Raw genomic sequence first — 16,491 nt, forward strand, 5'->3', positions numbered from 1 at the left:
TAAACACAACAAACCACAGATCATGTACTAAACTTTTCAATAACATGTTGAGATAGGGGTGCGAGGGGTGAATATATAAACATGCTAGTTATATTTACACGCCAACTTGTTGCAGAGTCCATCAAAGTCATTGGAGAAGTGCGGTGTACATGTCATCCTGGCAGATCAGAGAACATAGACAATGCTTCAAAGTATCGTCTTACAGATAATGGTACAAAAATGAATGGTAACAATAATTACACTATACAGAATGTGTACCACAGCATCCATGGATGCCAACATCCAGACAAAATATAGTTCGAGAAATCCTATGCAAAAAACAAATGTGGCTCTTGTCATCGTGATGCCATTAATACCATCTAGAATACAACCGAAAGATCAAATGACTGGAAACTAAAATGCAATTGGAGATACATTAATAAATAATGTTTAATTACAAGAGGAAAAGAACAATGAGAAACAAAGCTCACACTCCACCAGGCCCCAGCTTAATAGGATTTGTTATAGACAGGCATCTCTAATGTAAGTTAAAATACAAGACCAAAAAAAAATATCTGCCTCTATTATATGTATATAGTATTTCTTGCTAAAGAGCTTTCTACTGTTTTTCAAAAAATTAATATTTCAACGATACAATAAAAATCATTATCAGCGGCATAACTTGATGGTCCTGGGCCTCAATGCTGGGCCTGTTACAGGGCCCCCTATGTACCATTTATAACACGGATATCTACTTATGTGGAAGAGTGGCCTTTGGGCCACTCAGGCACCAGGTGCGGCTACCTCTGCACCCCCTATAGATACGCCTCTGATAATAACAAAAATAAATATATTTTCTTTTAACCCCTTCCCAACATTTGAAGGTATCCATACGCCAACATCGGGTAGGGGAAGTATGGAACGGGCTCACGGAGTGAACCCGCTCCACACGATGCCGATGTCGGCTGTATGTTACAGCCAACACTTCAGAGTAACGAGCGGGATCCCGCTCATTTAACTCGTTAAATGCTGCAGTGATTAGCGACCGCGGCATTTAAATTGTTAGAAAGAGGTGGTGGCGATGGTTGCTATGGCTGCCTGGAGGCCTAATGAAGGCCTCCAGGTCCGCCATCTTTGTGCTCCTATTAAGCGCTGCCTCCGGCAGGGCTTAATGAATGCCTGTCAGAATCACGATATACTGCAATACACCAGTATTGCAGTATATAGTGCAAGCGATCTAACGATCGCTGGTTGAACTAATGGGAAAAAAAAAAGTTACAACTAGTAAAAAAAGTGTTTTTTTTATGTCAAAAAAAAATATTAAAAAAGTTAAAAAAAAAAAACAAAAAACAACCTTTGCCCATTTTTCCCCTAGAGCATAGTAAAAAAATAAACAGAATTGGTATTGCCACGTCCGTAAAAGTCAAAAGTATTACAATATATCTCATTTAACCCGCACGGTAAACGCCGTAAAAAAAAATTATTGTCAACGCCAGAATCTCCATTTTTTTGGTCACCTCATCTCCCACATAAAATTAAATAAAAAGTGATCAAAATGTCGCATGTACCCAAAAATGGTATTATTAAAAACTACAGCTTATACCTGCAAAAAATAAGCCCTCATACCACTTAATCGACGGGAAAAAAAAAAAAAAAAAAAAAAAAAAGTTATAGCTCTCAGAATTTGGGGACACTAAATACATTTTATTTTGTACACTTCGGTTTTTACTTGTAAAAGTAGTAAAATATAGAAAAAACTATATATATTTAATATCACCATAATCGTATTGATCCACAGTATAAAGCTAACATGTTGTTTTAATTACACCGTGAATTCCGTAAAAACGAAGCGCAAAAAACAATGGAGGAATCGCTGTTTTTTTTAATTTTATACCCCACAAATAATTTTTTTCCCCGTTTCCTAGTACATTATATGGCACAATAAATGGTGCTACAAAAATATACAACTCGTCCCGCAAAAATCAAGCCCTCATAGTACTATAATCGACGGGGAAAAAAAAAAAAAAAAAGTTATGGCTTTTGGAAGGTAGGAAGGAAAAAACAAAAATGAAAATCTGAAAAAGGGCTGCAACGGGAAGGAGTTAAAGCAGATTATTCATGTAAGGAACACTAAACATAGAAATTTCACAAAATATTCCCCATTTATTCCTTCCATAATATCCTCCTCTTCTTAAAACCTATTTGGTTTCATATTGCAATTAAAACGGAGAAACATGTAAAGAATTCTTCGGTTTGTGTCCCAGGGGATGAGCCATCTCTCCACCTTCCTACTATCCTGTGCCTGGCTGGAAGACAACTGGCTGCAGCAGGAACACCCTCCACTGCCCTGTCTGCAGCAGGATACACAAATATTTAAACCACCCATGTCTAAGAACAACCCCTTCTTTTAAGAGTTCCTTCCTAATGTCCAATTACTTTAGAATAGTCCATTTAACAACTTCCTCTAAGTGCTGACTATTAGTGAATGTGATTGGTCAAACCCCTTTGGAACAGGCCAGCAAATGTGCAACAAAATCAACATGTGAAACATGCCTTTTCTATTGCCATGGGTGAAATCCAGACGAATCCACAGAAAAACAGAGTAAGCAGATCAGAAAAGCCATAAATTCTGCACAATTTTTTTTCAACAGCATGTGAATGAGGTTTTGTAAAATCAAACTTATTTGTTTTATACTGTACTTTCCTGCACTTTAAAATCACAGCAAAACCCACCACGTGATCCACCAGAGTAACGGATGGCATATCGGTAAGACAGGACATCACTATCTGATTGGCGTGGACTCGACTGCTGTGACCCTCCACAATTACTAGAATGAAGTGGCTACAGCTCCTTCTACTTCTTTCCTGCATCGCGCCACTCCTAGCCAGGTTCTGTACAAAGAATTGCAACACAGCCCCATTCAAGTGAATAAAGCGGCGTGAACTTTCCGGCACAGCACCAGGTTACCCATGACGCTGTGCACAAAAATGGTGCACTTTAAACCCCTTTGTTCTAGTGATTGTTGGGGCCCCATAAGTTGGCTTGTTGCCTTATGCCATCACTTTAAAGGGGTTGTTGTCTCAGCAAGATAACCCAATCCATATGCCCTATTAGGAAATATGAGCATCAGAGGGGATCCCCATCTCAGGACCCCCTCGATGTTAATGAACAGAGAGCCACTCTGGCAAACCTGGCACGACCACGCATTACGGGCATTCATTTGAATGGCTGGCATGTAATGCTACATTTCTCCTCCAGCACCTGCTGCAGGGTAAAACGTGTACTGGCCATGGTTTCTCCGGGTGATAACAGCTGATCGCCAGGGTGTAAAGAAGCCGGCTACTTTTTAATGAGACAACCCTTTAAAGGAACACAATTATTTTCTGATATTAAATTGTTTTACTACACTGTAATGTATACAAATTTATTATCTTTCTGTGCATATGCAATTTTTCTTGTCATTTTACGGTCAGGAGAGTGTTCATTTGGTCCAACAGACTGAAAAATAAATGACAAGCTAAGTTGTTTACAAGATGGTTCTTGTTTGAGAAAAAAAATTGCAGCCATACCCTCTATTCCTAGAGGGTCATTATGGTCTTGCTGAATAGTTTTTCATGAATGAACCCTTCATTTTTCTTCATTAGCAGTTTCGCGGTGTACTCCGAGAGCAGCTTTAAAGATCAACTATATTAACTCTTGCAGCTCACATTCCAGAGACAGCGTTCCAACATGTTATTGCAATATCTACTAGTGTTAGCCATGAAAATTATTTCTCAAAACTTTGTCAATGCAGGTTTTAGTCATTGGGAGTTCTTCATTTGACCCTCATTTCTACCCCCATCATTGCACGTCAGGCTTTGCACATTGGACAAACACCTTAAGAATCCATAAAAAGTAACTGAAAAAAAATATATATATATTACTCAGCCCCCAGGAGTACTCTACCTGTGCTTTTTGATGCCATTAGATGTGTCCTCTCCTCCTCCGAGCTTCTTGTCATCTGACATGTTGGCTTGATTCTCGAAGTTAAATTCCAAACTTTCTTCTGCTGAAGTATTTCCAACGGTCTCAAATCCGCTCAAGGAATGATCAGACTCTGAATCTAATAGAAGGAAGGTTGTGTTATTGAAATATACACTGCAAACTCTGGGCCTTGCGGCAACAACTGAAAACTTCTCACATTCGCTGAGCAATGAAACCCGAGGAGGTTACTTTGTTTTTTCCTGACAGGCTCTATCCAGTAACAGATGCATCTCACATCAGCTCTTTACATGTTATATAGGGAAACAAAGGAGCAGGCAACATCCCAATACTATACAGTGCTGTATTTCAGCATCGCTCAGTGGAATAGATATGGGTGACTGTATGCTGGGCTGGTTACTAAGCCATTTTAGATGAATGTATTTAGGCTGTCAGCAGACTAAAGTTTCCTTATTTACATATAGAAGTAAATAAAAGTATCAGTACACATCTCTTAACCTCTTAGTGACCAGCTTATTTTAGGTCTTAATGACCAGGCAATTTTTTTTTGTTTTTCCATCGTCGCATTCAAAGAGCTATAACTTTATTTTTTGGATTACGGTGATACCAAGTTTATACATGTTTTGTTCTTTTTTAGGTTTTACTACTTTTATACAGTAAAAACACTTTTTTTTTTATTTTATTTTTTTCTTAAAAAAGTATTTATTTTTGTGCCGCCATAATTATAAGAACCATGACATTTTTTTTTTTTTTTTTTCAGCCGATGTAGCTGTATGAGGGTTTATTTTTTGTGGGACGGTTTGTGGATTTTATTGATAACATTTTGGGGCAAATACGCTTTTTATCACTTTTTTCGAAGGCAGGATGAACAGAAAACAAAAATTCTGGCATTGTTTTTTATTTTATTTTTACAGGGTTCCCCATGCGGGTTAAATAAAGTAATGGTTTCATAGTTCAGGTAGTTACTGACACAGCAATACCAATTATGGTGTAGCTTTTAAAAATTTTGTTTTTTCATAATAAATCATTTTGTGAAGGGAAGTGGGTTTTTCATTTTTCATTTATTTATTATTAACTTAATGAAACTATTTTTTACTTCTTTTTTTTGTCCCACTAGGTGAATTTATTTGATCGCTTTTATAATACACTGAAATACTTCTGTATTGCAGCATAGCCTGCCGTGTAGAAAGCATTCTGTTAGGCACTGCCTTTAGATCCCACCCACTGTGGCTGGCATGGGACACCTGTGTCAGGCTTATGTTACAGCGACGCTTTTCACGGTGCTGTGGCATAAGTACCCTTATTGACCGCTGTGAAAAGGCGTAATCTGTCACCAGATTGTAAGTGCCCTATCTCCTACATAATCAGATCGTCAGTGTAATGTAGAGAACAGTGGTTTTTATTTTGAAAAATTATCATTTTTGAGCAAGTTATGAACAATTTTAGATTTATGCTAATTAGTTTCTTAACCCCTTAAGGACGCAGCCTAGTTTGGGCCTTAAGGCTCAGAGCCCATTTTTCAAATCTGACATATTTCACTTTATGTGGTAATAACGTCGGAATGCTTAAACCTATCTAAGCGATTCTGAGATTGTTTTCTCGTGACACATTGGGCTTCATGTTCGTGGTAAAATTTGCTCGATATATTCAGTCTTTATTTGTGAAAAATTGCAAAATTTAGAGAAAATTTACAAAAAATAGCATTTTTCAGAATTTAAATGCATCTGCTTGAAAAACAGACGGTTATACCACCCAAAATAGTTACTAGTTCACATTTCCCATATGTCTACTTTAGATTGGCATCGTTTTTTGAACATTATTTTATTTTTCTTGGACGTTACAAGACTTAGAACATAAACAGCAATTTCTCATATTCTTAAGAAAATTTCAAAAGCCTTTTTTTGAAGGTACCAGTTCAGTTCTGAAGTGGATTTGAGGGGCCTATGTATTAGAAACCCCCATAAAACACCCCATTTTAAAAACTAGACCCCTCAAAGGATTCAAAACAGCATATAGAAAGTTTTTTAACCCTTCAGGCATTGCACAGGAATTAAAGCAAAGTGGAAATGAAATTTGCAAATTTCATTTTTTCTGCTGAATTTCAATTTTATTAAATTTTTTTCTGTAACAGAGAAGGTTTTACCAGAGAAATACTACTAAATATGTATTGTCCAGATTCTGCAGTTTTTAGAAATGTCCCACATGTGGCTCTACTGCGCTCGTGGACTAAAACACAAGCCCTAGAAGCAAAGAAGCACCTAGTGCATTTTGAGGCCTCTTTTTTATTAGAATATATTTTAGGCAGCATGCCAGGTTTGAAGAGGTGTTGAGGTATCAAAACAATGGAAATCCACCAGAAGTGACCCCATTTTGGAAATTACACCCCTCAAGGAATTCATTTATGGTTTTTGTCATCATTTTGACCGCACAGTTTTTTCACAGCACCTATTTGAATTGGGCTGTGAAATGAAAAAAAATGATATTTTTTCCAATAAGATGTCATTTTTGATCAAAATTTCTTATTTTCACAGGGAACAACATACCCCATTTTGTTGCCCAATTTGTCCTTAGTGCGGCAATACCCCATTTGTGGTGATAAACTGCCGTTTGGGCCCATGGGAGGGCTCAGAAGGAAAGGACCACCATTTGGCCTACTGGAGCTTTTCTGGTGCTAAGTCATGTATGCAGAAGCCCCTGAGGTACCAGTAGAGTTGAAACCCCCGAGAAGTGACCCCATTTTAAAAACTACACCCCTTAAGACATTCATCTAGAGGTGTAGTGAGCATTTTGACCCCACAGGTACTGTGTAAAAGATAATGCGCAGCAGATGGTGCAGAGTGAGATTTGCAATTTTATATATATATATATATATATATATATGGCATGTCAGTGTCCGATATATTGTGCCCAGCATGCGCCACCGGAGATATACACCCCTTAAATTGTAATGTGGGTTCTCCTGGGTACGGCAATACCCTACATGTGGCTGTTATCAGCTGCCTGGGCACACGGCAGGGCTTAGAAGGGAAGGACCACCATTTGGCCTACTGGAGCTTTTCTGGTGCTAAGTCATGTATGCAGAAGCCCCTGAGGTACCAATACAGTTGAAACCCCCGAGAAGTGACCCCATTTTAAAAACTACACCCCTTAAGACATTCATCTAGAGGTGTAGTGAGCATTTTGACCCCACAGGTACTGTGTAAAAGATAATGCGCAGCAGATGGTGCAGTGTGAGATTTGCAATTTTATATATATATATGCCATTTCAGTGTCCAATATATTGTGCCCAGCATGCGCCACCGGAGATATACACCCCTTAAATTGTAATGTGGGATCTTCTGGGTTCGGCAATACCCTACATGTGGCTGTTATCAGCTGCCTGGGCACACGGCAGGGCTCAGAAGGGAAAGATGAGGGGGGTAAGCTGTGCGGAGTGCATCAGGGTAAATTAAAAATCAAGGGATGTATGATACATTTTAAAACAATCTTTTATACAGAGCCCTGGTTTTTCGGGACACGTGTCACATTGGTATATTGTGTTCTTCCTTATCCCCCTCTTATAGCAGACTCTGCACCTCTTTTGACTCTTTCCCTTTCCACCGGTTTGGGGAACTTCTCCTGGAAAGTGTTGCCCTGGTACGATGCGTGTGGCCTCGCTTCCAGAAGTACTGGGTGCCCCCCCTTCCTGGTCCCTAAAGATTAGATCTTGAAATTCCAGGAAAGTTCCCCTCTGGCCTGCACATCGACGTAGCACGCACGCATTGTACAAAGCCATCTGTATGATGTGCCCGGCCAGCTTCTTATACCACACCGCATGGCGCTGTAGGGCTTCAGGACTTGATTTGACAAGTCCATCCCTCCCATGTACCTATTGTAGTCCAGGATGCAGTCTGGTTTGGGGGTGGCCTTTCCTTCATATATCCTAAACCTGTAGGTATACCCGGATGCACTCTCGCACAGCTTATACATCTTCATGCCATACCTTGCCCTCTTACCCGGCAGGTACTGGCGGAATTGAACCCTCCCTTTAAAATGTACCAGGGACTCATCAATAGAAATACACTTCTCGGGTGTGTATGTTTGGGAAAACCGGGCACTGAAACGGTCTAATAGGGGTCTCCGTTTATACAAACGGTCAAAACTGGGGCCATCTCGGGGTGGGCACGGCTCATTATCAGTATAATGTAAGAAGCAAAGTATTGCCTCATTTATTTATTTTTTTAGGTTCCAGTTCAGTTCTGAAGTTGCTTTGAGGGGCACATATATTAGAAACCCCTATCAAACACCCCATTTTAGAAACTAGACCCCTCAAAGTATTCACAACAGCATTTAGAAAGTTTATGAACCCTTTAGGTGTTTCACAAAAATTTAGAGCAAAGTAGAGGTGAAATTTACTTTTTTTTTTGTCAGAAAATCCTCTTTATACCATTTTTTTTATAACACAAAAGGATTTATCAGTGAAACGCAACTTAATACGTATTGCCCAGATTCTGCAGTTTTGAGAAATATCCCACATGTGGCCCTAGTGTGGTAATGGACTGAAGCACCGGCCTCTGAAGCAAAGGAGCACCTAGTGGATTTTGAGGCCTCTTTTTTATTAGGCACCATGTCCGGTTTGAAGAGGTTTTGTGGTGCCAAAACATTGGAAACCCCCCAAAAGTGACCCCAATTTGGAAACTAGACCCCTTGAGGAATTCATTGTAGTTTTCTTGGGGTGCATGCGGCTTTTTGATCAGTTTTTATTCTATTTTTAGGTGGCGTGGTGACTAAAAAACAGCAATTCTACTATTGTTTTTTTATTCTATTTTTTTTACAGCGTTCACCGTGCGCTATAAATGACATATTCACTTTATTCTGCGGGGCGATACGATTACGGCGATACCAGATGTTTATAGTTTTTTTTTATGTCTTATGGCGTTTGCACAATAAAATACATTTTGTAAAAAATCATTCACTTTTTGTGTTACCTTATTCTAAGAGCCAGAACGTTTTTATTTTTCAATCAATAAAGCCGTGCGAGGACTTATTTTTTGCGTAACGAACTGTAGTTTCGATCAGTACCATTTTTCGGTACATGCGACTTTTTGATCTCTTTTTATTCAATTTTTTGGGAGGTGAAGTGACCAAACAATTGTGATTGTGGTTCGGTTTATTATTATTTTATTTTACGGCGTTCACCGTGCGGGATAAATAACAAAATAATTTTGTAGTTCAGGCCGTTACGGACGCGGCGATACCAATTATGTATAGTTTATTTGTTTATATATTTTTATTAATAATAAATGACTGATAAGGGAAAAAGGGGGATTTTTACTTTTAATACTTTTAAAACTTTTATTTTCTTATTTTTACACAATTTTTTTTAACTTTTTTTTTACTTTATTACTTTGTCCCACTAGGGGACATGAGGGCAGGAGGCCCTGATCGCTATTCTAATACACTGCACTACATGCGTAGTGCAGTGTATTAGAACTGTCAGCTACTCACTGACAGCAAGCATAGTGGGTCCTGACGTTGTCAGGACCCACTAGGCTTCCGTCTATGGCATAGCCGGACGCCATTGTTTGGTGTCCGGTTGCCATAGTGACCATCGCCGGCCGCTATCGTGTAGCAGGCCGGCGATGGCGGATTAACCCCTAAGAAGCCGCGATCGCTATTGAACGCGGCTTCTGAGGGGTTAATCGGCGGGGGAGCTCCGCGATCGGTCCCGGCACATTGAGCAGTGATAGTCTGCTGTCGGAAACAGCAGCTATCACAGCTCATGAATGCGCCCCGCGCGAACGGCGCCGTGTTTACTCCATGACATACTATTATGTCATGGAGCGCGAACGATGCACTTACCATGACATAATAGTATGTCCTGGAGCGTTAAGGGGTTAATGACCAACTGGGCGTGTTTTAACTTTTTACCAACTGGGCGTTGTACAGAGGAGTGTATGACGCTGACCAATCAGCGTCATACATTTCTCATCGTTCCAGCCCAGCTTCTTTCACCTTCACACACAGTGATATCTCGAGATCATTCACAGCGAGATCACGCTGTACTGTGGGTTAAGTCCCACAGAAACTTTACCGAAGTGTCGGGAGTGTGAATAGACATCGCTTCCTGGCTGGAGGCGATGTCTATTCCCTCTCAAGATACTTCGGTAAAGTTAATGTGTAAGTAAGTGACAGCACAGCGTGATCTCGCTGTGCAGTGAAACAAGCTGGGCATGAAAGAAGAGACGTGTATGACGCGGATTGGTCAGCGTCATACACTCCTCTGTACAACGCTCACGTGGTAAAAAGATGCCCAGTTGTCTATTAACAAATTAGTATAATTCTAAAATTGCTCATAACTTGCTTAAAAATGATCATTTTTCAAAATAAAAACCACTGCTGTTATCTACATTACAGTGCCAATCATATTATGTAGGAGATAAAGCATTTATAATCTGGTGACAGAGCCTCTTTAAGGGGTTAATCATTGTTAATCAGGTGTTTCATTCAGTTCCATTGCCACAATAAAATCCAGCACCTAAGCCATGCAGTCTGTCTTTACAAATATTCGTGAAAGAATTGGTCATTCTAAAGAACTCACTGAATTCCATCATGGTACTGTAATAGGATGCCACCGATGTAACAAGTCAGTTTGTGACATTTTCTCCCTCCTAGATATTCCACCATCAAGTGTGAGTGGTATTATAGCAAAGTGGAAGCGTTTAGGAACCACAGCAACACAGCCACGAAGTGTCAGACCACGTAAAGTTACAGATCGGGGTCCCCTAGTGATGAGGCGCATCGTGCATAAAAGCAGGCAACGCTCTGCAGACTCCAAACCTCCTCTGGGGTTATCATCCACACAAAAACTGTGCCCTGGGATCTTCATGACATGTGTTTTCATGGCTGAGCAGATGGATGCAGCCTTACAGCACCAAGCACAATGCCAAGCGTCAGAGGAAGTGGTGTAAGGCACGCCGCCACTGTATTCTGGAACAGTAGAAACGTGTTCGGTGGAGTGATGAATCACAGGTCTCTATCTGGCAGTCCGATAGACAAATCTGGGGATTTTTAAAAAGATGTCAAGGATGTTCAGGGTCATGACCTTCCTAAAAAAGTCCATCTCAGGTCATCTCTTATAAGGTGGGTAGGACCTCCAGCCCTAAAACTTAATGTAATACTTTTACTATTCAGGACGTAAGTATAAAACTCATTTGAGCTTATAACAGGCAAGGAGGATCTTATGGTCATCTAGTGCAGGAGATTTTTATTGTACATGCTGTATTTAATGGCATATTTCGTTTCAAAGGGGAGTAAAGACACATACTTTGTACAGCAATGAAGACATTTGTAGAATGTGGCAGGGCCCCTAAAAGTCTGGGTAAGCAATGGCTAAATGACAGTTATTTACTAATGGAAGGTCAGCCCTGTAAATTACAGTGAAAAGAACCCACAAAAAGTGTATTGGAAAAAAAAAAAAAAAGTTTACTAAGCAAATGCAACATGAAACATTCTTCAAAATATTGTAGAGCTGTAATTCAATCTAAACAAATTGGACCTTTCATACTGAAATTATTCTTATAGTATAAAAAACAGAAATCCTCCTATATACCAGAATTATAGAGGTGTATGTGTACATGATATAAAGCATCAATATAGGTCAATAGAGTATACTTTTACATGTCTGTAAACAATATTTATATAGACATCACATTCTGATGTTAGAACCCGAAGATTATTCAGAGATGAGCGGCACTTCGTCATAGATCGCTTTTGTAGAAAGTTAATTTTCCTGTATCAACTACTGAGGTTCTTCAGCAGCTGCAGCATGTATTATACAGCTCTGTGCACCAGCTGCTGCAAAACATCATAATACACACCTCAGCTGCTGTGGAACTTCTTTTTGAAAAGGATAATGGAGTTTTATGTCAATTAAGGGTGGACAGGAAGAGGTGTTCTTTAAAGAGGCTCTGTCACCACATTATAAGTGCCATATCTCCTACATAATGAGATCGGCGCTATAATGTAGGTGACAGCAGTGCTTTTTATTAAAAAAAACTATCTGTTTTCACCACTTTATTAGCGATTTTAGATTTTAGATTTATGCTGAGTTGCTTAACCCCTTCCCACGATTGGGCGTAACTGTACGTCCAAATTCCAAGTGATTTCCCGCACTCGGGCGTACAGTTACGCCCGGCAGATTAAGCGAGCACAGGAGCTGTGCGCGCTTTATCTTCAGCGACTGTCAGCTGTTATACACAGCTGACATGCCGCTGCAATGGCTGTTACCGCCGATCGCATCCATTTAACCCCTTCAATGCGGCTGTCAATGACGTCCGCCGCATTGAAGTGGTTTACAGAGGGAGGGAGCTCCCTCTGTACCCCCCCCGGGCCTCCCCGCGATGGATCACGGGTGGCGATTGTTGCTATGGCAACCAGGAAGCCGTTACTAGGCTTCCTGGTTGCCAAGGTACGGTAGCCTATTAGGTCCTGCACGAGGCAGGACCTAATCGGCTAACTGTCAAATGAAAAATGACAGTTACGATGCACTACACTACATAAGTAGTGCAGTGCATCGTATCGGGGATCAGAAGACCAGATCTTCAAGTCCCCAGGTCAGTGTAAAAGAAAAAGTGAAAAATGTAAAAAAAAATGTGAAAGAAAAATAAATAAATAAATAAATAAATAATAAAAACAACACTTGCCCTGTTTCCCTGATCAACTCCTTTATTATTAGAAAAAACATGAAAATATGAAAAAAAACTATACGTAATAGGTATCGCCGCGTTCAGGACGGCCTGATCTATAAAAATATCACATTATTTTTACCGCACGGTGAACACCGTAAAAATTTTTTATAAAAAACAATGACAGTATTTTTTTTTTTTGGTCATCTTGTCCCAAATTTTTTTTAATAAAACGTTTTTAATCAAAAAGTTGCAAGTAACGCAAAATGGTACCAATAGAAACTACAGTTCGCTACGCATAAATCAAGCCGTCCCGCAGCGATATCAACTAAAAAATAAAAAAGTTACGGCTCTCAGAAAATGGCGACACTAAAACATGATTTTTTTAGAACAGTATTTTTACTGTGGGAACGCAGTGAAACTTAAAAAAAACGATATAAATTTGGTGTCGCTGTAATCGTATCGCCCCGCAGAATAAAGTTAACATGTTGTTTATACTGCACGGTGAACACTGTAAAAAAAAAAAAAAAAAGAAACGTGCTGGAATGGCTGCTTCTTGGTTTCCTCATCTCCCAAAAAATGGAATAAATAGTGATAAAAAAATCTCATGTACCCCAAAATGGAACCAATAAAAATTACAGCTCGTTCCACAAAAAACACGCCCTCACGGAAAAATAACACGTTATGACTCTCAAAACGCAATGATGCAAAATGATTCTAAATGACGGCCCAGACTCATTTTTAGGTCCAGTAGAATTTCACTAAACACCTCACATCATCATTTGCTGGACCCCCCCAGGTGGACCCCATGGACGCAGCGGTGATGAGGAAACTTTAGGGCCTTGTGCGGCTTATAGGGCTGGTGAAGAAGTCAAAGATTACTACTGGAGCGCAGATATTTTGTATAATACCCAATAAACGAGGCCTGTGCATAAAGGATTGGTTCAAAGCGACCACACCAATCCATGGATTATTCATTCACCCCATTATTACATCATCCTATTATGACCTGATGCACTCCGCCCAGCTTATATATACCCTGATGTACCCGCACATATTACATATACCCTGATGTACTCCTCACATATTACATATACCCTGATGTACTCCTCACATATTACATATACCCTGATGTACTCCGCCCAGCTTACATATACCCTGATGTACTCCGCCCAGCTTACATATACCCTGATGTACTCCACAGTTTACATATATCCTGATGTACTCCTCACAGATTACATATACCCTGATGTACTCCTCACAGATTACATATACCCTGATGTACTCCTCACAGATTACATATACCCTGATGTACTCCTCACAGATTACATATACCCTGATGTTCTCGGCACAGATTACACATATCCTGATGTACTCCGCCCAGCTCACATATGCCCCCACATTATAAGATAAAATACCACTAAAACACCAGGCAAAAATCTGCGCTTCAAAAGCCAAATGGTGGTCCGACTGAGCCTGGCCGTGTACACAAACGGCAATTTATGACCACATATGGGGTATTACTGTATTGTGGAGAACCCGCTTAACAATTTATGGGATGTGTGTCTACGGTGGTACAAGCTGGGCACAACACATTGGGCACTGAAATGGCATATCTGTGGAAAACAGCAATTTTCAATCTGCAACATCTATTGTTTACTCATTTTTGCAAAACACTTGTGCGGTCAAAATGCTCACTACACCCCTAGATAAATTCTTTGAGGGATCTAGTTTCCAAAACGGGGTAATTTATCGGGGGTACCACTGTACTGGTACTATAGCTCAATGCAACATGGTGTCAAAAACGAATCTTGTAATATCTCCACTCCAAATACTAAATGGCGCTCCTTCCCTTTAGAGCCTTGCTGTGTGTCCAAATAGCAGTTTATGACCACGTGTGGGGTATTTCCGTACTCTGAAGAAGTTGCTTTACAAATGTTATGGTGCTTTTTCTCCTTTATTTGATGAGAAAATGAAAGATTTTGAACCAATGCTGCGTCTTATTGGAAAATAATGTAATTTTTCATTTTCACTGCCCATTTCTAATAAAATATATGAGACACCTGTGGGGTCAAAATGCTCACTACACCCCTAGATGAATTCCACAATGGGTGTAGTTTGCCAAATGGAGTCACTTTTTTTGCACTGTACTGGTACCTTAGGAGCTTTACAAATGCGACATGGTGCCGAGAAATCAAACCAGCAAAATCTGTACTCCAAAAGCTAAATGGCGTGCCTTCCCTTCTGAGTCCTGCTGCTTGCCCAAACAGCAGTTTATGACCACATGTTGGGTATTTCCGTACTCTGGAGAAGTTGCTTTACAAATGTTACGGTGCTTTTTCTACTTTATTTGTTGAAAAAAATAAAAAAATTTGAGGTAAAGCTACATCTTATTGGAAAATAATGTGATTTTTCATTTTCACTGCCCAATTCTAATGAAATCTATGAAACACCTGTGGGGTCAAAATGCTCACTACACCCCTAGATGAATTCCTCAATGGGTGTAGTTTGCCAAATGGAGTCACTTTTGGGTAGTTTCCACTGTACTGCTACCTAAGGGGCTTTGCAAAAGCGACATGGCGCAGAAAAACCAATCCAGCAAAATCTGCTCTCCAAAAGCCAAATGGCGCTCCTTCCCTTCTGAGCCGTGATGTGTATTCATACAGTACTTTATTACCACATATGGGGTATTTCCGTACTCTGGAGAAGTTGCTTTACAAATGTTAGTGATTTTTCTCCTTTATTTGATGAGAAAATGAAAATTTTTTACCTAAAGCTACATCTTAGTGGAAAAAAAATGCAATTTTTCATGTTTACTGCCCAATTCTAATGAAATCTATGAAACACCTGGGGGGTCAAAATGCTCACTACACCCCTAGTTGAATTCCTTTAGGGGTGTAGTTTCCCAAATGGAGTCACTTTTGGGGGTTTCCACTGTACTGGTACCTTAGGAGCTTTACAAATGCGACATGGTGCAAAGAAATCAAACCAGCAAAATCTGTACTCCAAAAGCTAAATGGCGTGCCTTCCCTTCTGAGTCCTGCTGCTTGCACAAACAGCAGTTTATGACCACATGTTTGGTATTTCCGTACTCTGGAGCAGTTGCTTTATAAATGTTGGGGTGCTTTTCATCATTTATTTGTTGAAAAAAAATTTTTTTGGAGGTAAAGCTACATCTTATTGGAAAATAAATGTAATTTTTAATTTTCACTGCCCAATTCTAATGAAACTTATGAAACACCTGTGGGGTCAAAATGCTCACTGCACCCCTAGATTAATTCCTCAAGGGGTGTAGTTTCCTAAATGGAGTGACTTTTGGGGGGTTTCCGCTGTACTGGTACCTTAGGAGCTTTACAAATGCGACATGGTGCAGAAAAACCAATCCAGCAAAATCAGCGCTCCAAAAGCTAAATGGCGTGCCTTCCCTTCCGAGTCCTGCCGCTTGCCCAAACAGCAGTTTATGACCATATGTTTGGTATATCTGTACTCTGGAGAAGTTGCCTTACAAATGTTGGGGTGGTTTTCCTCATTTATTTGTTGAAAAAAAATGAAACATTTTGCGTTAAAGCTACATCTTATTGGAAAATAATGTAATTTTTCATTTTCACTGCCCAATTCTAATGAAATCTATGAAACACCCCTAGATTAATTCCTCAAGCGGTGTAGTTTCCAAAATGGGGTATTTTTTGGGGTGTTTCCGTTATTTTTGCACCACAAGGGCTCTTCTAACCTGACATGGTGCCTGAAATATAATTTGAGAAAAGGAAGGCCCAAAAATCCTCTAGGTGCTCCTTTGTTCTGGGGCTTTTGTTTCAGGCCCGTAGCACACTAGGGCCACATGTGGGATATTTCTAAAAACTTCAG

The 16,491-nt window shown here is 39.9% G+C and overlaps 1 protein-coding gene across 4 annotated transcripts in view; it reads right to left on the bottom strand.

The window, feature by feature from the left end:
- The window catches only part of OSBPL1A (oxysterol binding protein like 1A), a 161,875-nt gene that overhangs the window by 63,440 nt on the left and 81,944 nt on the right, over window positions 1–16,491 (bottom strand). For 3 of the 4 annotated variants that reach the window (XM_075828344.1, XM_075828348.1, XM_075828347.1), the window contains one exon: window positions 3,926–4,082. In XM_075828344.1, the coding sequence (XP_075684459.1) occupies window positions 3,926–4,082 (157 nt within the window). Of the gene's footprint in view, window positions 1–3,925; window positions 4,083–16,491 lie in introns of those variants that run through there. The other variant, XM_075828346.1, reaches the window with a different exon arrangement.

Source organism: Rhinoderma darwinii, chromosome 5 (genome assembly GCF_050947455.1).
Source record: "Rhinoderma darwinii isolate aRhiDar2 chromosome 5, aRhiDar2.hap1, whole genome shotgun sequence".
NCBI lineage: Eukaryota > Metazoa > Chordata > Amphibia > Anura > Rhinodermatidae > Rhinoderma > Rhinoderma darwinii.